Below are 25,255 nucleotides of genomic sequence, written 5' to 3' on the forward strand. Positions count from 1 at the left end.
AAAAGGGAAAGCAGCTGATTTTTGAGAGGAAAGAGAGGCCTTGTGTTGTTGGATTTTTGAGAAGGAAAAGAGAGGAAGCTGGGCTGTTATGGTGATCGGCGATGAGAGTGAAAGTAGAGAGCTTGTTGCCAGCGTTGGTAGTGAAGGAGGAAGGATGAAGGCTGCAGCAAAAAGGATGAGAAAGAGATCGAATAAAGGAAAGGTAATGGGGGCATAAAGAAAAAAATAACAATAAAATAAAATAAAATAAAATAAAATAAAGTATATATATATATGGGTTTCAATGCATAAGAGAAATAAGTAACGGTGGAACACTGTGGTGGCAGGCCGAAGAAAAATAATGAATGGCCGGTATGAGGGAATAGCTAGATACGTTTACGAATTAATAGCGACGTAACATCCTGTTATTGTGAGGTGAGTAGGGGGTGTCTATTTTAAAATTTTCGTAAATATATATTTATATGTATTATTTATTTTAAACGCGAAAATTATGGATAGCATGTGCTGGTAGCAATTTTAGAGAATTGTGAATGCAAATTATGTTTAGAAATCATTTTGAATATATATATATATATAAATTATATGTAAAGTGTTTTCAAAAAGGGGAAACAAGCCCTTCGCACTGTTTTGCCTCAAAATCTGTGCCTTATATTTGTGCAGTGTGCATCCATGATTATAATGTTTATTCGCCATGCGAGTTATTGTTTCAAAATTCATGCACAAAATTTATTTTATGAAAATGATAATAGATTTTATCATACCTTGTGTTGAATACTTTGGAAATAATTTTGAGACGAGCTTTTAAGGACATAACATAATTTCAAAATGGTTTTACAAACCGAGAGATTCGAGAGTAAGTCGGTTGTCACTTCGGTTAAGTGTGACCCTCGTGCACGAGTGAGCTCTAGCTAGAGAACCATTGGGTTGTCGACAGGCAGCTAGGCGTAGTTAGGGCCACGGCCTGTGATATATGTATGCGTGGCTAGGCCACCAAATGATTACGCAGTTGCGACCGTTTGATTCTACGATGTCGACCAACATCGTGAGACTGCCATGGCACATGGGAATCTAGTGGAAGCGATGCTCCCGGATGTTATTACGTGGTAGCGGGACCACGGGTTTATTTTCATTCCCTATTCAAGAATGGCATCTCTGAGTTTTTAAACTCATATTTCTTTGCATGGTGAAAACAAAACTTAACGGTTTTTATGCAGCTCCCCTTATTTTTACGGTGAAATGAATTTTAACTCCTCGAGTGTAAGGCGATTTGTGATTTATGTATGAGTTTGATTAACATTTGATTTCATGGGAGCTTGCCGAATATATTGGTTTGATTTGAGAAAAATGTCAATTGATCTTGACGGCGAAATTTTCTTTATGTAAAAATTGTTTTAATTCAATATTTCAAATGATTGACTTGAATAAGGTTATTGATTTTGTAGCGACAATTTTTATCTGCCTTGGTTAATTTACTAATTGAAGTGTTTATAATGCGTAAGAAATTCTCAGTATTTCATATAAGGCACAAACTCCCGTTTGAAATAAATTATTTTTATAATCCTGCATTTTAATATTCAACTGATTTGTTGTTTGCTTGTTTCCCATCTACGCCCTACTCACGGAGTCGATGATCACTGAGTCTGTGAGACTCACACCCATTTTTATTTCCCTTTTTGCATATAGTGATCAGCCTAGTGCGTAATCATCGACGCGTACGGTCCATCACAGATAGGTAAAGGCATCTCATAGCATTTTATCCCGAGTCGCTCCGCTGTTAAAAGTTGAGTTGTAGTACTTTGGTTTTACTATGTAAACAAATATTAGTTTTGATATAAATGAAGATTTGAGATTTTTGAACTTAATGTATTTAATTATGATGTTATGACTTAAAGTCAAAATTTAATGGCTATGCTTATTATTGAATTCATGTTATAAATATATATGGATCAAATATTAATACGGTTTAGTAAAAGTGTACAATGAGTTATTGAAAAATTTTTTCAGGCTTGTTCAAGACTGGACGGGATCTCCCGAAAGTCTCAAACGCCAATAGCGACCGAGGAGAGGTCGTTACAAATACGATAGGGGATATATTTATTAAGATAAAAGTAAAATATTTTCACATTATATTTTTATAATAACTGATCACAATTCATAACGAATCATATTATATATTACAGATTTTCAAATTAATATTGACAATTTCATATGAAAATGTTTTAATACCACAAATTCCACAAAAAAAAATCTCAAATACGTTATCTTTAAAATAATAAGTCTCCAGAATTTGTAAAGTATGACTTTGAGTTAGAGATTCTTAAAAGTAAGGAAAACATTTTCAAGTGAAGATGTAAAGTCTTGATCAAGAAAATAATGAAAAAAGAAACACCTTTTTACATGACTGTTGAGGTGAGATTCTTAATGGTGTGGGGTGAAACACCTTTATTACTAAAAGGGAAAAGGGAAACCTAAATTAATTAAAACATCACATGACAAATACCCTAAATAGGTTTCGATTCTTGTAACGGCAAGAACAATCTGAGTCACCCTCACCTACCACTTTAGCATTGTGTGTCATGTCAACGTTGATGTTAATATCTTTAATGGTCAAATTGGATGTTGTTAGAGGATAGACTAAATTTGAGCAATTTTTAAAATCAAAAGATTAAATTGCTTCAATTTTGAGTACAATGATTAAATTAAACAAAATACATAAGTACAAGGACTTAGTGGGTGCTTTAACCAATTAATATTAAGTCTTACTTTTTCCCTAATATTTACACTAGATGTGGGGTCAACTTTGAAATATTTGATATTTGCCTTTCAAAAAAAAATTGATATTAAGATATTTCTCAATTTATTAGTAATATTTTAAGTTACCATCAATACTAAAATTCAAATTTAAGACCTTTATACATATCCATTTTAAAGTGGAAAATCGATTTTGACCTCAATTCTCTCAATTAAATTCATTATAATGCATGTTATACATGTATGAAGAATATTACCAGACAAATGTAGAAAACAATTAAATATTCTCTTCGAACCATTTTAGAAGATAATAAATATTTAGAGTATTCCAATAGTGAAAACTAAAAAGATGGAAATACTAGTTTTCTACTTCAACCTATTTTCAGATTTATTAGATGGGAATATTTTTAAAAATGGTTCACATGATTATGTTTCTCACACATGATTCATATATTTCATTTTAAGAAATAATATAAAAAAATCCTTAAACTATTAAAAAAAATTCAACTAAGTCTTTATTCTTTTATTACATTCAATCAAGCCTCTATTTTTTTTCTATTTTAAATCAAATAAACCCTTATATTTTTATTTTGAGCTAAATAAGTTTTTGTGATTAATGATTGATTTAATCAAAATGTCACTTATCATTCTATGCTATGTAGTGCTAACTTGACATGTTAACATATCATGATCAATAATGATATAGCATGCTGAATATTATAATTAATAATAATGTGACATGCTAAGCATTTTCACCATCTACATCAGCGTCATGTCATTATCATGTTAACATAAAATGAAATGTGAGATTTTAACCAATAGTAATTAGTTAACCATTAATCATAAGAGCTTATTTGATCTAAAATAAAAAATATAGAGATTTAATTGAAGGTAATAAAAAAAGTAACTCTTCCAAAGCACTTGAATCTGTTGTATTTCATTAGCTTCTTGTGCGATTCAATGGGTTGTCTGGTACTTCTCTCTTGGACAATAAGAAATCTGGCCATCAGCACTTTTTATTAATTCAATGCAATCCTCTACAATGTTCCCTAATCCACCAATTACTCTGTTGGTACGTACCCAATTAACCACACTTAGACAATTTGTCAACACATAACGGACTCTAAATTTCTTTGAGACGCAACATGACAAGGACCATGCCAAGGCCATGAGCTCCGCCGCCTCTAACCATAGATTTGACGGTTGGCACCAGCTGAGATAACATCTCCATCATCATTGCAGACAGTAAAACCAAACCAACAAATTTTGGTCCGTTAGAAACAAATACAACCACATCTGAGTATAGTCGATTCCCCAGCATTCTCGTCAACATGTCTTAAGCTCAAACTCATAACTCCATCTTCACCACTAGCCCCCTATACGTTAGCTTCTCGGTATTGCTGATTGACATCATATCCCATTTGCAGGACATTTCTAGGTTCAATCCTCTAGTTTATATATATATAGGACTTTCGTGTTTTTCATAATGCCCATAGGATACCACATATATCCTCTAAAACATCTTTCTCCATTTGATCACAAAGATAATTGAACCAATCAGAAAGAGAGGAAAACTACCTCGACAAATCTCAAAAGCCCCACTTCGAAGCCAACCTTACAGCTCTTTAGAAGTCATATGACATCAAAGAGTGGAAATCCATTTCAGCTACGTTAGAGCAAAATGGACACAACAGCTCAACATTTAATCTTCGCTGAATAAGTGCAATTCGGGTAGGCAAAATATTTTTTAAACATCTCCATATGAAAAGGCCTATTTTCAAGGGAGGTGAAGTTTCCATAATCTAGCCCACATAGGCTCAACATTATTTGAACTGCCACTAGCTTGGGGATTCGAAGATGAAAATAATAAATGGTATCCAAACTTGACCGAATAAAGCCCATGTCTCTAGTAAAACCATATTTGGCAATCCATTGGTCTCCGATAACTCAAAAGAATAGAGAGAATAAAGTTGCATTCAAATGGCAGAAAGCATTGTTGAATCCTATCCTCATTCCAACAACTTGTGTTAGCATCCATTAATTCACTCACCTTACCTTTGTTAAATCTACTACATCATCAACACAAGCAATGACAGGCCTAGGTGTGTCATAAGGGATCCAACAATGCCTTTTAAGCAAAATATTATCACCATTTCCTACTCTCCAAATTAACCTTTTTCTTTAGTAAATCTTGGCTTTCTCTTATGCTTCACCAAAGATAGCTAGGATTGTTACCAATAGGAGCATCAATAAAGTCAGTCTTAGAGATGTATCTCGCTTTCAATTCTTTAAAAGATAAAGTAGGTCCAACCAATTGTAATCTCCAACCTTATTTATCCAACATTGCCACATTAAAACTCCTTAAGTCCTTGAATCCCAAACCACCAGACCCTTTGGTTGTACACAAAGATCGCCAACCCTACTCTCTAATTTCCCTGCATAATGAATCTAGGAACTTAAAACAGCTCATGACATAAGTAAGGAAAGACTGCACAACAGATTTGATTAGAACCTCTCTTTCTGCAATTGATTGAAGTTTATTTTTCCAATTAGAGATCTTTCTTGCAAACTTCTTCACATACCCAAAAATCTGGTTTTTAGAACCCCCACCAATCAACGACATTCTTAAATATTTGCCACTGCCCATTTTGGATACCAAGAATCTAACATACACCTTCCATATCCTCCTCTCTAGTATTTTGACTGAAAAACACTGGCGATTTCTCCATGGTAGTCTTCTGTCCAGAGGCTTTCTCATACCATTCAAAAATTTCTTTAAGTGCTTGAGCTTCAGTACTCTTTATCTTACCAAAAACCATTCTATCGTCTGCGAAAAACAGATGAGTCACATTCGGTCCTTGAGGACATACCTCAATACCAGAGATGGTTTTTTGGAGCTTGGCATTCTTGGTATTCAACAGCAGACGAGATAATGCTTCAGAGACTATTACGAATAAAAAAGGAGAAAAGGGGTTTCCCTGCCTCAATCCTTTTGATGGCACAAACTTGTTTCCTTGAACTCCGTTCACGATAGCCGAATAAGAAACCATGGTTATACATCGCATAATCATATCCAGAATTTTTTTCTTGAACCCCATCTTGCACATTATTTTTTCCACAAAAAGCCATTCAACCTTGTCATATGCCTTACACAAAATTGCCAATTGAATCCTATCTCTTATTGTGTAGAAAAGGAATAATCTCGCTAGCCACTACTACATTATAAAAAAAAAGCGTACCTAGGACAAAGGCACTTTGGTTCTATAAGATAATCAAACGCATAATTGCTTGCAACCTATTAGTCAAAACCTTAGATACAATTTTACAAAGCACATTACACAGACTAATAAGTCGAAACTAACTTACCTTTTTCAACTGATCTGTCTTCGGAACAAGCCCTATATGGGTATGATTAATGTCTGAATTATCCAATCGGCCTTCTCAAAAATCAATCACCAATTGATGTATGCAATTGCCCAATTCATCCCAATATTTCTGGTAAAACAGAGTAGGGAAGCCATCTAGGCCTGGAGCCTTTGTTGGGTTCATTTGGAACAAAGCACACATCACCTCATCAAAACTAATCTCGGCATCCAAAGCTAATATCATATCATCATTCTATTTTTGTTGCACAAAAGTTAAGACTTCCTCTAACATTTGCGGATTAGATGAGGTGAAAAGATTCAAAAAAAAAATCTTCTACTTCTCTTTGCACTTCGGCATTTGAGTCCATCAATTCATCATTATCCTTTTTTAGAGCTCAAATTGTATTCTTTCTTCTCCCTTCAGAGGCTCTATTGTAGAAGAATTTCGTATTCTTATCTCCCGCTTTTAACCATTCAACACGGGACCTCTATCCCCACATGGTCTCTTCCTCTTTAAGCAACCCTTTAAGCTCCTTTTTTGCATCTCTAAATCTGTCAACTTGGAACACCGAGCCATGTAACTTCTGAAGCTCCTCAGGTGTATTTTTAATCCTGTCCTGTACTGATCTCAATTTTAATTTTAATTTTAATTACATAAAATTTACATTGATTTTATTGCCTTTTATGTGGGAGTTAAAAATTGTAAAAAGATAGGATAGGACAAAATAAGTAAATGAAGCTTGGACCTTCTTAGAACAGAGTAATACTCTGAAAAATAAGTAGCATTCAATACCTGTACTTCTTCCTGTATGAGATTGAATTGAATTGAATTGATTTTGTGGGACAAAATTAGTGGACAAGAAAGTAAGGAAAAGAGATTCTTTCTCCTTTTCCTTTTACTGTCCAATGTATACCCAGCTAAAGCTAATACATATAGAAAATTAACAATATTGTGCAGAAACAGCAATCAGAAGAAGAGTAATTGGACTCTCTTTTGAATTACCAGCAGAAATGGAAGAGGCTCTTTTGTCCTTAGCTAATGAAATAATATCTGATTTACTTATTCATGAAACATCACTCCGTTTGACCAAGATAGTAAAAGGAAGATAAAAGTGCTCTTGATTGGGTAAATTGATCTTAAAGCTTAATTTTGTTTTCTCCAATCTCAATACCCTTACTTGATTTTATGTGTTACTCTTAATTTTTTTATCCCTTTCATTTCAAATTAAGGATTTAAATCAATGTTAAGTATTTAAGATTTGATACTAATACATTTATCCCCTTCATCTCGGAACATGCTTCATGTTAGTTTTATTATGGATTTTTTTATGCAAAATTGGCTTATACGATTAAAGTAGATGAGAAATGTGATGTCCACAGTTTTGGGTGCTAACAATGGAAATTTTTATGGGGAGTCATCTAGGTGATCTTATTTCATGTTTTTTGTCATCGTCATCCACATTGGAAGCAAATGATGAACAAATTTTACTGAAAGCCGTGATAGACCAACGCCTTTCACCACTTGTAAGACAAGTTGCAAAGGATGTTGTCTCTGCTGCAAAACTAGAATTTGCATGCTCGAATGGCAATCCCAAATTTCGGCCAACCATGGGACAGGTTGCTCAAGCCTTAACCCATTCGGCCATCGCCTCAATTGCCCAAGCCTTTCTCAACGATAGAGTTGGGAGAATTGTTTGGTGACGGAGTTTCAGGCTAAGGTGCTAATAATATGGAGATTCAAGATATATAATAACATTAGGTACTTGTATTTGCTTATCAGTGTACCTTTTCTTCTTGCATAAACTATATATTTCTCTTCAATTTGTGTTAAAATATTTAAGCTCTATAATAATACTTTGATAGTTTAATTAGTTACTTTTTACCATATTAAGGAATTTGGTCTCTGAGAATATCAGTTGGTGTATGAGTAAAAAATAATGATCTTTTTAATATCGTAGAGGGAAATTATTAGTTAGGATTTAACATCTTTTAGCAAAAGAAAGAGAATTTTCAAAAGGATCAATTATTTTAAATTGTCTCAAAATAGTTTTAATAATGAATTATAAAAATTGCAACATATTTTTTTAGCTTCTTATTAAATTAAAACCATTTATTCATGAATTGTTGGCGAAAAAATAGCGTTTGAATTACGAAAATTGCAATATATTTTTTGTTTCTTAAAAGAAAGAACCATTTTACATTTCCGTAAAAATAATAACGTTTTAATTTTAAAAGTTTCAACATTTTTGTAATTTTTTCATCATTTCGTTGGCTGCCTTTTGCTGCTATGGCCAAAGGCCAATGCATTGTAGGCGAAGCTTGAGAATAATAATCAATTATTTGTCAATGCGAAGTCAAGCAATTTCATCACTGTAGGCACTGTAAAAGTACTTTTGTATTTATGATTTTTATTATATAATAGAAGGTGCTTCTGTTGCTTCCCATAAATTTTATCATATTACACTAATATTGAAATTCGAGATTTTCAAATTAAATTATTCAATTGTAATCGTTGAAGTATTCTATAAAATCAAATTACTTGCTAATTTATTATTTTTTTATCATACTTATTTATTATATTAATCGCTTGATTGATGAATAATTATCTATAAAATTTAAACAAACTATTTGCATTGTTATCATCACTTATACTCGTTGTAAGTACAGTTATATTTGTGATTGATGATCAAATATTATATTCAAATTGTTTATATCTATTAACCTAGAAAGTTAAAAAAAAGGTTATCTCTAAGTTCTAGTATAGTTTTTTCCTGGTACAAACAAGTAAGCTAACCTACTAATTAATTAATTGTGGAAAACAAGTGTCAATAATTTCATTGAACAAAAGAATTTTCACTCCATTTAAAAATTACGTAATTTCATAGTATTTGGGTTTTGTTTTATTTAGACTATTTATTTCTTAAAGGAAAATCATCCATTTGAAATCTACCATGATTTTGTAAAGAATGAATGGTTTGCTATTAAAAAAAATAAACGCTTTGAATAAACTATGCTTTATTCCCCCTTTTTTTTTTTTGGAAAATTATGGCCTTTAAAATTCAACAGGAAACAAAACAATCCCTGGAGAAAAAACAAAAGAGCGGCAAATTTTGGACTGCTTTGACTAGAATGAAAGCAAATAAAAAATTATTAATATAAAATTAATAATTTAGTCCTAAAACAAGTACCGTAAGCCTTGCTATTTTAGTCCTAAAACCTGAGTAGGATTTGGGGCTGGTGAGCTTCCTTTGTGGTGCGTTGGATTTGGTCCGTGATTGTCGAGCTGTGGTATGTTGCGGAGGTGATGATGCAATGTGTGGACGTGATAATCTTTGACGAGGAAGGTGGTGTGTCTGAGTGCTGTGATGCCCTTGATGTTGGGCGCCATGTGAAGTGCATTTCTGATTGGAGAGGGGAGGATGGTCGAAGTCAGAGGAGGTGAAGGCTTTGCTGTGATGTGTGACATTATTCTTCTCGTGATCGAAGTGGCTTGGTGATTCCTAGGGAGTCTGCCAAACCTTTTAAGGAGGATTTTCGATGGCAATAGGTCTACGCTGTGCGTGTTTTCGTTGGACTTTGGGTTATTTCACCATATTTGTGTTAGAGCTGTTGATCGGAGCTGAAAGTTTTGGTTCGTGTCTCCTTCTTTCTACTGCTTCTTTAAGGGCTGGAAATGAATTGTTCCTGCTTACCGTCTGGCCTTTGTATTTGGTTTTTTGGTTGGGGTGGTGGGTTAGCGGGTTGCTGTGATTTTTCCTTTTTTTCTTGTGACGTTTGTTTGGTTCCCTTAGGAGGTGGCTTGGGTAGGGAGTCCTTTTTGTTACCCTTTGTTTTGCGGAACTTAGAGAAGAATTTGTTGGAACTGGTTTCATTTTGTAATTGTACATTTCCTCCTTTGCACAGGCCTGCTGCTTATGCCATGTGAAGTCTCCATCACAAGATTAGAGACTTTGAATGGTATTGAGGCCTTGTGTTAAATAAAATTATCACTTTTCAAAAAAAAATATTTATTTTCAATTTCTTAAAAGATTTTAAATTTGGTTTTATGATTAAGAACCCCTTTTTAATTAAAAGATTTTAAATACTATAAGAGAATCCCAAAGGGATGGTTAAAAAACTCTTTTAAAGCCACGGCCCCACATAATTCAGAAAACTTGAAATGTAATTTGCTTTCGGGGTCCAAAAGGAGGGATGACACCGATGAGATTATTAATTAACGATTGCAATACGAACGGAGATCCAAACTGTCCTATTTCATTAGGGATATTCTCATTGTAAAATCAAGGTATTACATGGTGGTATTTAGATGTACAGGTATACAATTAACAAAGGAAAAGTAATGTTCAACATCAACTAACTAAAACTGAATTTTAAAAACATAACAAAATGCTGCGTATTGAGCTTCAGCCTTTATTGAATTGGTGAGTTTTAGTCGAGATATTCATCTTCTTCATTTTGTCTCTGTTTCTTCATTTTGTCTCTGTTTCTTCATTCTTCATACACTTGTTTAAATCACCATCACTGGGATAATGTCTAATTTTAAATTGAACCAGAGAAATTATTCCCAGCGAGTACGAGTACAGAGAGAGATTTAAGCATTCCAACTTCTTGAGGAATCGACCCAGATAACTTATTTTGACTAAGAACAAGCTTGGATAACTTGGTCAAGTTTCCTATGGAAGCAGGGATGACACCGGTAAGATAATTATCTGACCACTGCAATATGGACAGAGATTCAAGTTGTCCTATTTCACTCGGGATAGAACCAGAGAAATTATTCTCAGCGAGTGCAAGTACAGAAAGAGATTTAAGCATTGCAACTTCTCGAGGTATCGAACCAGACAACATATTTTGACTAAGAAGAAGATTGGATAATTTGGTCAAGTTTCCTATGGAAGGAGGGATGACGCCAGTAAGATAATTACCTAACAACTGCAATACGATCAGAGATCCAAGTTGTCCTATTTCACTCGGGATAGAACCAGAGAGCTTATTGTCATATAGATAAAAGAGCTCCAGCTTGCTTAAATTTCCTATGGATTCGGGAATATTACCGGTTAGGTAGTTTCCTGCAATATCAATATAATTGAGAGACCTCAACATTCCTACTTCTCCAGGTATATGGCCAGTAAGTCTGTTGTTCCCAAGGTCAAGCCTCATTAAATTATGCAAGCTTCCTACAGAGGCAGGGAGTGAACCACTTAGATTGTTTTCACGAAATATGATCTCAGTAGTTGAACTCAGGCTACCTATTTCTTGTGGAATGGAACCACTGAGCTTATTTCTTGACAAGTCAAGGGCGGTTAAATTATGCAAGCTTCCAATAGAGGTAGGGATTGGACCACTTAGATTGTTATCATAGAAAAAGATGTTAGAAACTGAACTCAGCCTTCCTATTTCTTGTGGAATAGAACCAGTGATCCTATTATTTGATAGGGAAATGAGTTCAAGACTCTTCAGTAAACAAATTTCAGATGGAATATTCCCTGAAAAATTATTATATGACAAGTCAAGGAAGATGAGCTTGGAAAGGTTTCCAATGTGTGAGGGAATGGGCCCATACAGTGAGTTATTACGAAGCTCAAGGTTCATCAGTTTAGGGAAGGAAAAGAAATTGAGACTATGAAGTGTACCTCTGAGGCCTTCTACATAATTTGGAAGGCTTAGATTGGTCATGCTTCCAGCCTCGTCGCAAGTGATTCCGACCCAGTTGCAATGGCTGTCTCCAAGCCACGAAGAGAGCAAAGTTTGGCTTTTGTTGTCAAGGCTAGCTTTCCATTTTAGAAGAGTTTCTGCTTCTTTAGCTGGTGCAGCAGCTGCTAAAGAAGCAAAAACGATGGAGGACTGAAGCGGCACAAGCATGAGAAAGAAGAGGACCTGGAATGGTATTAAGAAAGAAGCCATGATTTGAGCAGTTGAAAGGATTTTGATAAATTGTTGTAAATTAGTTTGGCTAGAAAGAATGGCCAGGTATTTACGCAAAATATAGAGCATTTCAGTAAGTCGCTAGTCAACATCCAAACATAAAGTAGAATAATGGCAGTTGAAGACGGGAATTGAGAAAAAATTGAATTGTGCCAATTAAGGAAAAGACCACCGTATTTTAAGGCCCACTGTAAAAAGTAGAAAGGGCCCCTCCGTTGACTCGACTCCTTTGAGATAAATTTTGGTTCAATTCTTTGATTGGTCTAAAGAAATTTCGACGCCAAAAGAAAATTAGGTTTCAAGACTCAAAAGTCTTGGGGGCAATTGTAGAATGAAAACAATTTCAGCCAATTAAAAATTGCCGCATGTCCTTCAAAATTTTCTTTCAATTTTATATAGAGACCAATTTAAATTCTTTACTGTTTTTAAATTAATTAATTGAATATTTTTATGCCATTTGGTGATAAGTATCTAATGACACATGATTAGGCCAATACAATTTCAAGGCATCATGGACCATCTAATTAAATTTTGTCTATGAGTTATCATATTTATTTCTAATTAAAGTATAATATCTTAGTTATAATATTAACGAGTTTAAGTTTTTAAAGAATTCTCTCACTTAACATTATAAGTACAATACTCATCCAAGCTATTTGTCAAACACAATCAGGAAAGAAAAAGATATTAAAATTGAAGTTTTCAGAGTTCGAACAAATCAAATAAAGAGGAAGTTTTACAAAACAAAATTGGTTACATTCAATTAATCTTTGATACTCTAACAAGTCTCTGAAATATATAAAAAAAGTCAATTATTCTTTTACACTTCTATTACATTCAATTAATCCTTATATTTTTATTTTGGTTAAATAAACTCTTATTATTAATTGTGGACTAATTGTCATTAATCAAAATTATAAATATCAGTTTAATGCCACGTTATCTGCCATGTGGCTTTCACAATTCTTGTTTGACAGCTGATTTGGCTTTTTACCTTTTTTTTTTACCCAATAAAGACAATTACAATTAAAGCCATTAATAACAAATTTTTTAATTTTCAAAGGATGAAAAAAAAAAAACCAATGTTAACTCAATTAATATAGAGAAGATTACTACTCTCGACATTCATTAGCCCCATTTACTTCTCACATTTGTACAAGTCTTCAATTGTAACATTTATTGTACTTTAATTTTCCATCTTCCTTCTCAGCAAACATTGTACCCATCTAGCTATTCAACCTTTAAGAGACACTTCAGCTTTTCTCTCTTCATTTATTGTAATATCTTGAGTGGTTATACCTTAATCAAGTTAAAAGGCAATTTTAGTGGTTATACCTTAATCAAATTAAAAGGTAGAGTGGTTATACTTGATCCATAATATGCATTGTATTGTAAGGTTATGCTTTATCCATAAAATGCATTGTATTGAATTTCATTTCAATAGTGGATTTTAAATTTTTTAGTAAGTCTAAGAGAGAAGACGTAGGCAATGAGATCGAACCTCTATAAAAATTCTTGTGTTGTTTTCCTTCTTATTCTTCTCAAATTTGTTTATGTTTTTAACTTGCTTCACTGCACAAAAATTTATTGTTTTGCTCAAGTTTTAAAAAGGGATTTGGTTTAAGAAAATTTTTATTTCTTTTAAATTTAGAAAGAATTTTCAAAATATTCCAATTCAATCCCTTTTGGAAATCTTCATAACAAGCCATTTTAATGTAATATCTTAAAAGAAAATTGATCCTTTAAAAGAAGTTGCAATGTCAGAATAATATCTTAAATGATGTTGGCCACACATACCATCCATTGCTATTTGCTAGTCAATTAATCCTTCAACCATTAAGACTAAAACAGGTAAAATTAATCGGGAAATGGTATTGCTTTACTTCTCCCTATTCCTTTCAAGGAGAGTATCATGAAAAAGAAATTAAACATGTGGATAATGACTCAAGCTTTTGTTGGAGCTATTAAGCTATTTTCTGTAAAAACAGACTTTCCTAGTGTTGTAACATGCGAGTCCGAGAACCCGACCGCTAGATATGAGTGAAAATTCTAAAACTAGGAGTCGCCACCAATCTTTTTTACTAGGTGTGATTGGCCACCTATTGACTCGATTCTAATCGACAGAATCCTAATTAGATTTAAGCCTGTCGAAAGAATCTTAAACTGGTCTACGTTTTTTTTTAGATCTAGGTTCGGGAGTACGGTTACGCCCGAGGAAGGATTAGCACCCCCGGAACACCCGTTCCATGAACGGTACCATTTTTAGATTATCCTATTAGGCTTTATTTTTTTAAGTTCATTTTATTTCCTTAGCTATTATTCACTTATTTTATCTCCTATTCAACCTAAAACAGAATGCAAATATGAGGCAAGATGAAATGCATGGTATGAGATAAAAAATGTCGGCCAAATAACCTTTTATCGAGGACATTCTCTTGAATCTACCTATCATACTAGTGGGATCCGGGGTGTTCTCTCACCTAAGGAATTATCCGAGAAATTCGCCTTCGCAAATTCGACGAATAAATCTCATCATCCGAGTTATTGTACGTTTTTCTTTTTAAAAAAATAATGTTTTCGTGAATAATGAACCTAATACGAGCTAAAGCCTTTTATTAAAGATGTTTCCCGAGCCCTCCCATCATACCGGTGGGACTCGGGAGCACCCTTTCAACTAGGGAACTTTCCGAGAGAAACTCGCCTTCGCAAGATCTTCGAAAAATCCCATCATCGGGGCTTATGCTCGCAAACAAAAATATCTATATGCAATGATATGCATTATGTAATATATATGCTATGCTAATGCAATTAACTATTTTTATCATTATTATTATTTAATTATTATTTTATTTTATTTTTTATTATCATATTTTCTATTTTTTTATTCTCTTATATTTTATTTTTTTTATACTCTAAGTTTCTCCTATATATTCCTTGATATTTCTTATCTTATTATTTTTACATAATATTTATTAATCTATATCTTATACCATTAGATATTTAATACTTGATTTTAAATCATTTAGTGTTTTGGGTTATCCTCATTAATAGTTTTTATTATTTGTCTATTTATTTAATGTCATGGATATTACCTTTTCACAAATTTATGATATACATATCTGAATCATTATCATTATTGTTTTATTTTATTTATTTTTTCATTTTCCCTAAACCCTTTTTATCTATTATTTGTTTATTTATTTTTTTTGATGATTTTGTGTTGTTAATTTTTTTTTTTTATAAAAAATTTCGGGATCTCGAAACTGAGGCCCTCTCATCGTACTGATGGAGCCTTAATTCGGATTCTGAACCTAGGGAAATTAGCCCAGGATTGCGACTTCTTATGTCCCGAACGATCATCCCATCATCGGTGTTGTTTACTTGTCCTTAATGTCATGATATTTTTTAGGAGTTAATTCTCTAAGGTTGATTCTCTTACCTATCTTATTATAATTATTTTTATGCTTGATACAATATTCTTTTTATTCACTACATATATATATATATATTTTAATGTACATGAATATTTCTCATGCTCCTATTTATATTCTTATTTATACATATTTATAATCCTCTAATTATATTATCTCCTTAAACCTGCAAATTATATCTAAAAATTTTAGAACATTATGATAAAGTAATCCAATCCTAATCTTAAAGACATTCTCTAGAAAATTTTCTTTTTAGGACTTTGTAAAAAAAAATATTTCCGAATCAACCTTATAGCATCAAGTTATGAAGCTTAGATTAAATATTGTGAGTTAAACTCAAACGAATCAAACCATAATACCCAAACAATTAAATTTTCGCAAATCCATTATGCAAAGAAATTAAATTTTCCTTACCTGATTAAGCTGAATAAGCCCCAACACAACTAGGCTAACCACGACTGTTGCTAGACACACCGTTTAGCTTTGCACAGCCTTCTCTGGGACACCAAACGACGTCGTTCGGCGCTAAGGAAAAAAGCTCCTTTTTTCTTTTCCCTTTGCTGCTCACCCTTTTTTCTTCTCTCTAGAACCTTCCATTTTTACTCTTTCATCATCTTTGTCTCTTCTCTCTTCCCCTTTTATTTCCTACTATCTCTCACCCCACCGGTGGCTAAATCTCCAAATCTTTCCTTTTCTTTCATCTGCCACGTTGCAAGCTACCCAACGGGTTTTCCTTCTTTGCAGCCGATCAACCCTTCCACTGTCCCTTTGGCGCTGATCGGTCTTCTCCCCGCCGTCGGCTTCCTAAAACCCAGCTACCCCTTCACCGCCCAAATCGGGCTTCTCTCTCTCTATCCTACCACTGCTCTGATCAAAGAGATCGGGCCCTCTCTTTGCCCAAGATCTCCTCTTCTCCCTTTTCGTTGGCTACCCAAATCGGGTTTCCCTCTTTGCCGGTGGCACTACCCCAAAGATTTTCCTCCCCAACCAATTACCAAAACCCCCTCAAAATCTATCCCTAAAAAACAAGCTAAATATCCTAAAGCCAAACTATTTTGCTCCTCTCCTTTTTCATTGTATTTTTTTATTTTTTTTCTATTTTTTTGGTTGTGGATTTGTGGTTGTTGGCTACTTAGACCAGGGATTTTATTTGCAGGTTGCTAAGGATTTCTTAGGGTTTTTGGTCCTTACGTTTTTTGCCCCCAGTGTCTCTTTTATACTCGATTTTGCAACCGAGTACCATTCCAGCCGGATGCCTTCCTCCCACTACTTTGCCAGACATGAGTTTTTCGCATCTGGCACTGTAGTGGTGCCTGGCTAGTACTGGCAGGGTGCGTCCGCGCCTTGCCAGTGCTCTCTTTTTTTTCTTTTCCTTTTTTCTTTTATTTCATTTCTAATTATTTAATTAATTAATTTTCAATTATTATTATTTTTGTTTGTCTAAGCAAAATTATAGTGTCTACACCTAGTAACTATTTAAATGAAAATTTTTTATACATTAATAATAGAATTTTTAAATTCAACAAAAATTTATAGATTTATAATAATACGCTTGTTGTGTTATAGTTAAGAAAATTAATAAACTAACATAATTACTACATAAACATATGCAAACTCTATAAACTAGCTTATGAACTTTTAAAACCTTCATACAAAACACTCTTTAAAAATACTTTCATATAGACCAATAAACCTAGCCTATGGTATGTGCATACATATACACACACACACACACACACACATATATATATATATGTATGTATGTATGTATGTATGTATTTGCATTTAATTTTGTTGAAATTAACTTGGCCATTTTTCCAATTTTACTCTTGTGGTATATCTTGGGGTCCCTTTCCATGATGGCTGGCTCTGATTTCTCAGCCACTCATTTCTAACGTGTTTACAGGGCTAATAAATTAATACCTGGATAGCTTGGAGCATACAGTAAAGAAAGGAAAAGACCAATGTAGTCTTAGGGTCCCTTTCCATGACGACTGACTCTGATTTCTCATCCACCCATTTCTAATGTGTTTACGGGGCTAATAAATTAATACTTGGATAGCTTGGAGCATACAGAGAAGAAAGGAAAAGACCACTGTAGTCTTAGGGTCCCTTTCCATGACGATTAATTCTGATTTCTCATCCACCCATTTCTGACGTGTTTACGGGACTAATAAATTAATACTAGGATAACTTGGAGCATACGGTGAAGAATAGAAAGACCATTGTAGTCTTGATCTTGAAGTACCATATTTTATCATAATTAAAGTACTAATATATCTTGTTAGCAATAAATGACTTGATATATTGTGAATTTATTAGCAAGATATAATTTTTCCCCAACTCGAAGACATTGGAATGAAATTAAACATGTACTTTGATATCTCCGACGAAAAATGGATATGGGCTTATATTATTCAAATACATCAAAATAAATTTTAATTAATTATGCAGATGTAGGATATTTATTTGATCCACACAAAGCTCAATCCTAGACAAGTTTCTTGTCCATAAGTGGAGGTATGACTATTTCATAATATTTTGTAAAACAAACTATAGTTTCTACTTCTTCTAACCATGCAGAAGTTTTAACAACTCATGAGAAAGTAGTGAACATGTCTAGTTAAGATCTGTAACTCCATATATTCGAGAAATGTGTGACTTGTCAACCAAGAAGGACATTCCAGCAACATTATATGAGGATAATACCGGTTGCATAACATAGTTGAAGGAAGGATACATTAAAGGCGATAGGACAACACATATTTCGTCAAAATTCTTCTTCACTCATGATCTCCAAGAAAAGGGTGAAATTAGTATTCAACAAATTCAGTCAAGTGACAATCTAGCAAATTTGTTTGCCAAAACCCTTCTTACTACAACATTTAAAAAGTTGGTATAAAATATTGGAATGCATCATTTTAAAAATCTCTATAATGCAGTTATCAGAGGGAGTAAAATATGTATTGTTCTCTTTTCCTTCATCAAGGTTTTTCTTATTGGGTTTTTCTTGATAAGATTTTTAATGAGGCAATATTTTAAAAGCGTATTCTTGAAAAGATTATGTACTTTTTTTCCTTCACTTGGATTTTTTTCTCATGAGGTTTTTTCCTAGTAAGGTTTTAACGAGGCATATTCTTAATACGATAGATATTCAAGGGGGAGAGTTTTGAATATTTTGTGAATATCCATTTACACCATGTATATCTAGATTTGGATGTAAATTAGATTGGATGAATATTAGGATTTAATCCATCTAATTCCTTAGTTTTATCTTCATTTTGTAAATTCTATCGAGATAAAGAGCTTATGTCAAGCCCGACCTTATAAAATACTTTCCATGTCATTCATATGATTGACAATATGCTTGCATACTTGGAAAGCCCCGAAAGAAAAATCGTTAAAAGACGACAATGTACCAAATTGTACAATTAAGTTAATTTAAGCCTCGAACTAGATCAAATAGAGAATTTAAAATGAAATTAAGAATATTAAAGTCTCAGAATGGTTTAATATGGTGATTTGGAGTTCGAGAATCAATTTGGAGTCAAACCGGAATTTTTACTGTCTAGGGGTAAAATGGTCATTTGCCACCTAGAGACACAATGGGAATTTTTAGAAAATAATTTTTTTATTTTTTTTGACCCCATTTGACTTATTGGAGTATAATTTGAGGGTTTGGCAGTGAAAAAGTTTAATTTCAGTGATTTCTAGAGTGTAGGGGCAAAATTGTAATTTTACCACCTGCAGACAAAATTTGATATTTTGAGAGAATTTAGATCAAATTTGACAAATTGGAGAATGGTATGAGTATAAGGGATGAAAAATATGCTTATGGGTAATTTTTTAGTTTTTGGGCAAAAATGTAATTTTTGACTTTTACGGGGGCAAAAGTGTAAATTTCAAAAATTACTCCCCCAAGACTTTGGGTAAGTCTGAGAATTTTATCTAAGCTATGGATATGTGGGACAAGTGTATGGTGAAAATTTGGAAACAAATGGATGGCTAGAATTTAAGGAATTAATAAAAGATTAAAAAAATGATAAAATAATATTATATTATTTTAGCCTTTAAAAAGGTAAAAATTCCAGAATTCTCATCTTCTTCAGCTGTCCAAACCAGGGGAGAAAAGGGGGAAAAAAACAAATAAGAACCCTACCTGAAAATTTGGGGAAAATCAAGAGAAATCAAGAAATCAAGCATTGAAAAAGTAAATTTCATTGATTTTCCTTGTGATTTTCACTACCCATGCATTTTTTTCTCATTTCCATGCAAAATTAGAAAGTGGGTATGGACACCCATGCTGGCCGAACCTCCATGGATGAGTTTTGAGCTTGATTTTTGGTTGATTTTAATTGAATTAAGTGATTTTAGTTAAGTTATATTGAAATATAGCAAAAATAAGCTAGAGATATAATTTTCTCCCATTGAAACCCATTATGCCAAATTTTCTAGGGGAATATTGGCTGCTGATCTTGATGTTTATTTGAGGAATTATGATGAATAATGATGAATTATGAGCCTAGAAAAATAATGAGAATTTTCGGAGTAAAAATACAAATTTTTACCCACTAGGGGTATTTTCGTAATTTGCTATCGAGACTGATAATTTGCACCACACTGAGGGACATTAAGTCAATTTGGGTGCAATTGAGGTATAGAAACTGAAAAAAATTAATTTGGAGTTTAAACGGACGCGTATATCGATTTATCGGGTAAAAGATCGAAATAGGCTAACAATGTGTTTAGGCAAAAAATTAGACATTTTTGCATTCCATATCAAGCATTAGTAGTCTAAATTAGTTTAATTTCAATTAGTACCAATGTGGTGAATTTCTCGATTTTGTACTGTGTCAAGGTGGTGAGTCCTCCGATAAAGGCAAGGGAATTACACCCGAGGACCAGTAGTCTGAGTATTTCGAAAATCCCAACTCTAGACACGGTGAGTAACCTTACCATCATTTTAATTATCTAAAGTATGTTTTTATTCGGTTATGGTAAATTTTTATGTTTTGTAAACAAAATGAGTTTAAATGAAAATATTTTATAAATTGTCTTGAAACGAAATAACGATTTTGAAAATAGAGTAATTGGAGACCACTGATATGTTGTAAATTTAAAATTGAATTAATGGCTTATGTTATTGTATTGGCATGACTGGCTGGGCTGTGCTTTTATGAATTGTATGAATTGCTTTATTTTACCCTTGCAGGCTGGGTAGTAATATATTAGCCCTGTCATGCTGTCAAAATTTTATTGTATGGTGGGTTTGACCTGCTGCAGTGGGCTGGGTTCTGTGGACTAGCCTATTAGAGGGGCACAAATCCTGTTATATTTTTACCTCGGTTTGAGAGGCGAGTAGGGTAACTCCCGAGGTATAACTTTTAGAGTTCACTTCACGCCAAACCACCACGTGAAGGGGAACTCGGCCAACGCCAAGGAATGGCTATGTTTTCAAAATAAAAACATGACTTTCTAATAGCCTTGGTGGACTCAGTTGGGATAGCCCTCGGCCAAGGTATCCCAGATAACTGAGTATGATAATAATTTTTTACATGAGCCAAGCTTTTTAAGAAATTCATAAGCCATACTGATTACTTGCTTTAAATAAATTGATTTCATTTGGTTGAAATAAGTTGAAAGATGATAAATCACAGTTTGATGAAAGGTTTTAATAGTCTCCTTTTACTCGACTTTAGATATTTTGAGTGATGTTTGTTACTCACTGGGATTTTATAATCTCACCACCCTCATTTTCACCCATTTCAGGCTCAGAATATATTGTAGATAACTGATATCGACGAGGATTACAGTTGAACTTGCCACATCCAAAGACTGTAGGTTCATTTCTTTTAATACTTTTGGTCATTCGTGGGCTCACGTGTCACTGTAAATTAAATTCTATACTTTGGTTATCTGTATTACGGTATGTAAGAATTTATTTTGCTTTTACACTATAAAAATTATTTATGTAGTGTTCTTCAAATATCGTTTTATGTGAAAATTGAATATTTTATTTAATATTTTTATTTTATTATGACAGTCATAATTCCATTTTAAACGAATGGTTTAGACATCCAAAATTATTTTTGATTATGAAATATGTGTTTTCCACTTACATACTATATTTTTAGATGATTTTGAGATTTTTGGGATAAATGACCAAAATACCCCTGTGAGACGAAAATTATTATTTTATTTGTTTAAGTTGGAAACAGTTTAAAATCTTTTAGAATGTGGTATTTGGAAACAGTTACCCACAGGGGAAATGAGAAGCTGATATTAAAGCCTTGCGGGGTTTCGGTTGACATTCCGGGTAATGAATGTCGATCAAGACGTCGCGGCGGTTGTCACGGGCTCGATGAGAGTTCCGGGTCGTGACAGGTTATTAGCCTATATATAGGTCCCTTTCACTTTATTTGTAAATACATACTTGAATATGATCTTCCTACTTTCTCTAAATATTTTCTTTTCTCTAAAAACTTTCTGTTATATTTCTTTTATATTTGTTCTCTTAAGATTTATTTCATAACACATAAGACTTCTAAAATTATGTATATATTACGACTTAAAAGAGCTTTTAGATTAAAAAATAGCTCTGAACTTTTTAATAAGTAATTTTTGAAATAAACTTCAATTGGATCATGGTAAAGTGCGTTTACCTCTAGCTCCAAAAAGTCAAGTTTGAATTCCATTTTCCCAAAAATATATTCAACTAAAACACAACTGCCAACCTTAAACACAATATTCAACTTCTCATCACTCAATATCCCTATATCTTTCTTTCACTACAGAACTATGAGATTTAATTAGATTAATATATTTTTAATTACTATCAAATTCAATTTTAATTCATTATATTGTAATTCAATTAGATATTTTATATTTAAATTTATCTTTAATTCAATTATATATTAATTTTTTATGGATATATTAAACTATGTTTAGTTAAAACAAATGAATGATTCACTTAATATGCAAAGTTTTTGCTGCTTGGTTAGAGCTTTAAGACATTTTTAATTATTTGCAGTTTGAATAACTAAAAATGCAATAATATATCCTAACGCTAAATTGATTAAATAATTATTAAAAAAATTTGGACATAAATCTGGTCAGGTCGTTTCCTTTGCAAGTAATGTGGCTCAGCTGGGATGGAAAGTAGTTCATTTCTGTGTGAATTGCTTTATCATTCTAGTTTATATTGGACACTACAATGCTGGAAACTTGGCTCAATAGACAACGAAACACACTTCATAGCTTTTGCCCTTGACAGCTTCGTAGGGCCGCCTGCTATTGTTGACAAAACAAGTCAGTGTCTTGCTTTCTTTCTTTCAACGTACAACGATACGGTGTTGGCCAATTTGCCAACTTTCCACGAAATTGTTGAAAAATTACCACATAACTTATATTTTGCTTCCTATGTATGCTTCATCGCACCAGAGTTAGCAGACAAAAAACATTAATAGCTTTAATCAGACAGATTTCAATCTTAATATGAAAACAAGACTTCATTAGAATCTACCTTACGGCAAAACAAGTTTGACCAAAATTAAGAAAATCATAATTCTTGTTTTCAGATTGACTGAAAATCTTCTTAGGAGTGGAATGTAATCCACGATGTAAATTTTCAAGTTCTTGTTTTCAAACGGTAACATCTTCACGCAAAACTTTAAAATATATATAATAACCATTTATAATTTTTAATGCTTGATGTTTTATATGCTAGCGATTTTTAATTTAAAGAAACAGTTTTTATGTGAAAATGTTTGAATATGATTAGGGTGTATTTATTAAGAAAAAAGTAAAATATTTTCACATTATATTTTTATAATAACTGATCAGAATTCGTAACAAATCATATTATATATTAGAGATTTTCAAATTAATATTGACAATTTCATATGAAAATGTTTTAATACCACAAATTACGCAAAAAAAAAATCTCAAATACGTTATCTTTAAAATAATAAGTCTCTAGAATTTGTAAAGTATGACTTTGAGTTAGAGATTCTTGAAAGTAAGGAAAACATTTTCCCGTGAAGATGTAAAGTCTTGATCAAGAAAATAATGAAAAAAGAAACACCTTTTCACATGACTGTTTAGGTGAGATTCTTAATGGTGTAGGGTGAAACACCTTTATTACTAAAAAGGAAAAGGGAAACCTAAATTAATTAAAACATCACATGACAAACTCCCTAAATAGTTTTCGATTCTTGTAACGGCAAGAACAATATGAGCCACCCTCACCTACCATTTTAGCATTGTGTGCCACGTTAACGTTGACGCCATTATTTTTAGTGATCAAATTGGATGTTGTTAGGAGATAGATTAAATTAGAGCAATTTTCAAAATTAAAAGACTAAATTGCTTCAATTTTGAGTACAATGATTAAATTAAATAAATGCATAAGTACAGGGACTTGATAGGTACTTTTACCAATTAATATTAAGTATTACTTTTTCCCTAATATTTACACTAGATGTGCGGTCAACTTTGTAATATTTGATATTTGCCTTTCAAAAAAAATTGATATTAAGATATTTCTCAATTTATTAGTAATATTTTAAGTTATCATCAATACTAAAATTCAATTTTAAGACCTTTATATATCCATTTTAAAGTGGAAAATCGATTTTGACCTCAATTCTTTCAATTAAATTCATTATAATGCATGTTATACAAGTATGAGGAATATTACCAGACAAATATAGAAACAATTAAAAATTCTCTTCGAACCATTTTAGGAGATAATAAATATTTAGAGTATTCCAATAGTGAAAACTAAAAAGATGGAAATACTAGTTTTCTATTTCAACCTATTTTCAGATTTTATTAGACGGGAATATTTTTAAAAATGGTTCACATGATTATGTTTTCTCACACATGATTCATATATTTCATTTTAAGAAATAATATTAAAAAAATCTTTAAACTATTTTAAAAAATCTATTTTTTTTATTTTAAGCCAAATAAATCTTTATACTTTTATTTTGAACTAAATAAGTTCTTATGATTAATAATTGACTTAATTAAAATGTCACTTGTCATTCTATGTCATGTGACGCTGACTTGACATGTTAATATGTCATGATTAATGATGATGTAACATGCTGAATATCATTATTAATAATGATGTGACATGCTAAGCATTTTCGCCCTCTACATTAACACTGTGTCATTATCATGTGGACATAAAATGAAAAGTGAGATTTTAACTAATGATATTTAGTTAACCATTAGTCATAAGCGCTTATTTGATTTAAAATAAAATATAGGGACTTAATTGAATATAATAAAATAAGTAGCTCTTCCAAAGCAATTTAATCTGTTGTATTTCATTAGCTTCTTGTGCGATTCCATAGGTTGTCTGGTTCTTCTCTCTTGGACAATAAGAATCTGGCCATCAGCACCTTTTATAAATTCAATGCAATCCTCTATAATGTTCCCTAATCCACCACTTACTCTATTGTTACGTACCCAATTAACACTTGGACAATTTGTCAACACATAATGGACTCTAACATTCTTTGAGAGGCAACATGACAAGGACCATGACAAGGCCATGAGCTCCGCCACCTCTGCACTAGAACCATAGATTTGACGGTTGGCACCAGCTGAGATAACATCTCCATCATCATTGCAGACAGTAAAACCAAACCAACAAATTTTGCACCGTTAGAAACAAATACAACCACATCTGAGTATAGTCGATTCCCCTGCTTTCTCGTCAACATGTCTAAGCTCAAACTCATAACTCCATCTTCACCACTAGCCCCCGATACG

General features: G+C 32.7%; 1 protein-coding gene across 1 annotated transcript; it reads right to left on the bottom strand.

Moving 5' to 3' along the window:
• Positions 1–10,350: 10,350 nt before the first annotated feature.
• LOC108663801 (uncharacterized) lies at positions 10,351–12,126 on the bottom strand. The gene has a single exon (XM_018129305.2). It carries the CDS (start codon positions 12,108–12,110, stop codon positions 10,656–10,658), a length of 1,455 nt encoding a protein of 484 aa, XP_017984794.2. The 5' UTR covers positions 12,111–12,126; the 3' UTR covers positions 10,351–10,655.
• Positions 12,127–25,255: the final 13,129 nt, after the last annotated feature.

The sequence above is a fragment of the Theobroma cacao genome, chromosome 10 (assembly GCF_053813885.1).
Source record: "Theobroma cacao isolate CCN51 chromosome 10, ASM5381388v1, whole genome shotgun sequence".
Taxonomy (NCBI): Eukaryota; Viridiplantae; Streptophyta; class Magnoliopsida; order Malvales; family Malvaceae; genus Theobroma; species Theobroma cacao.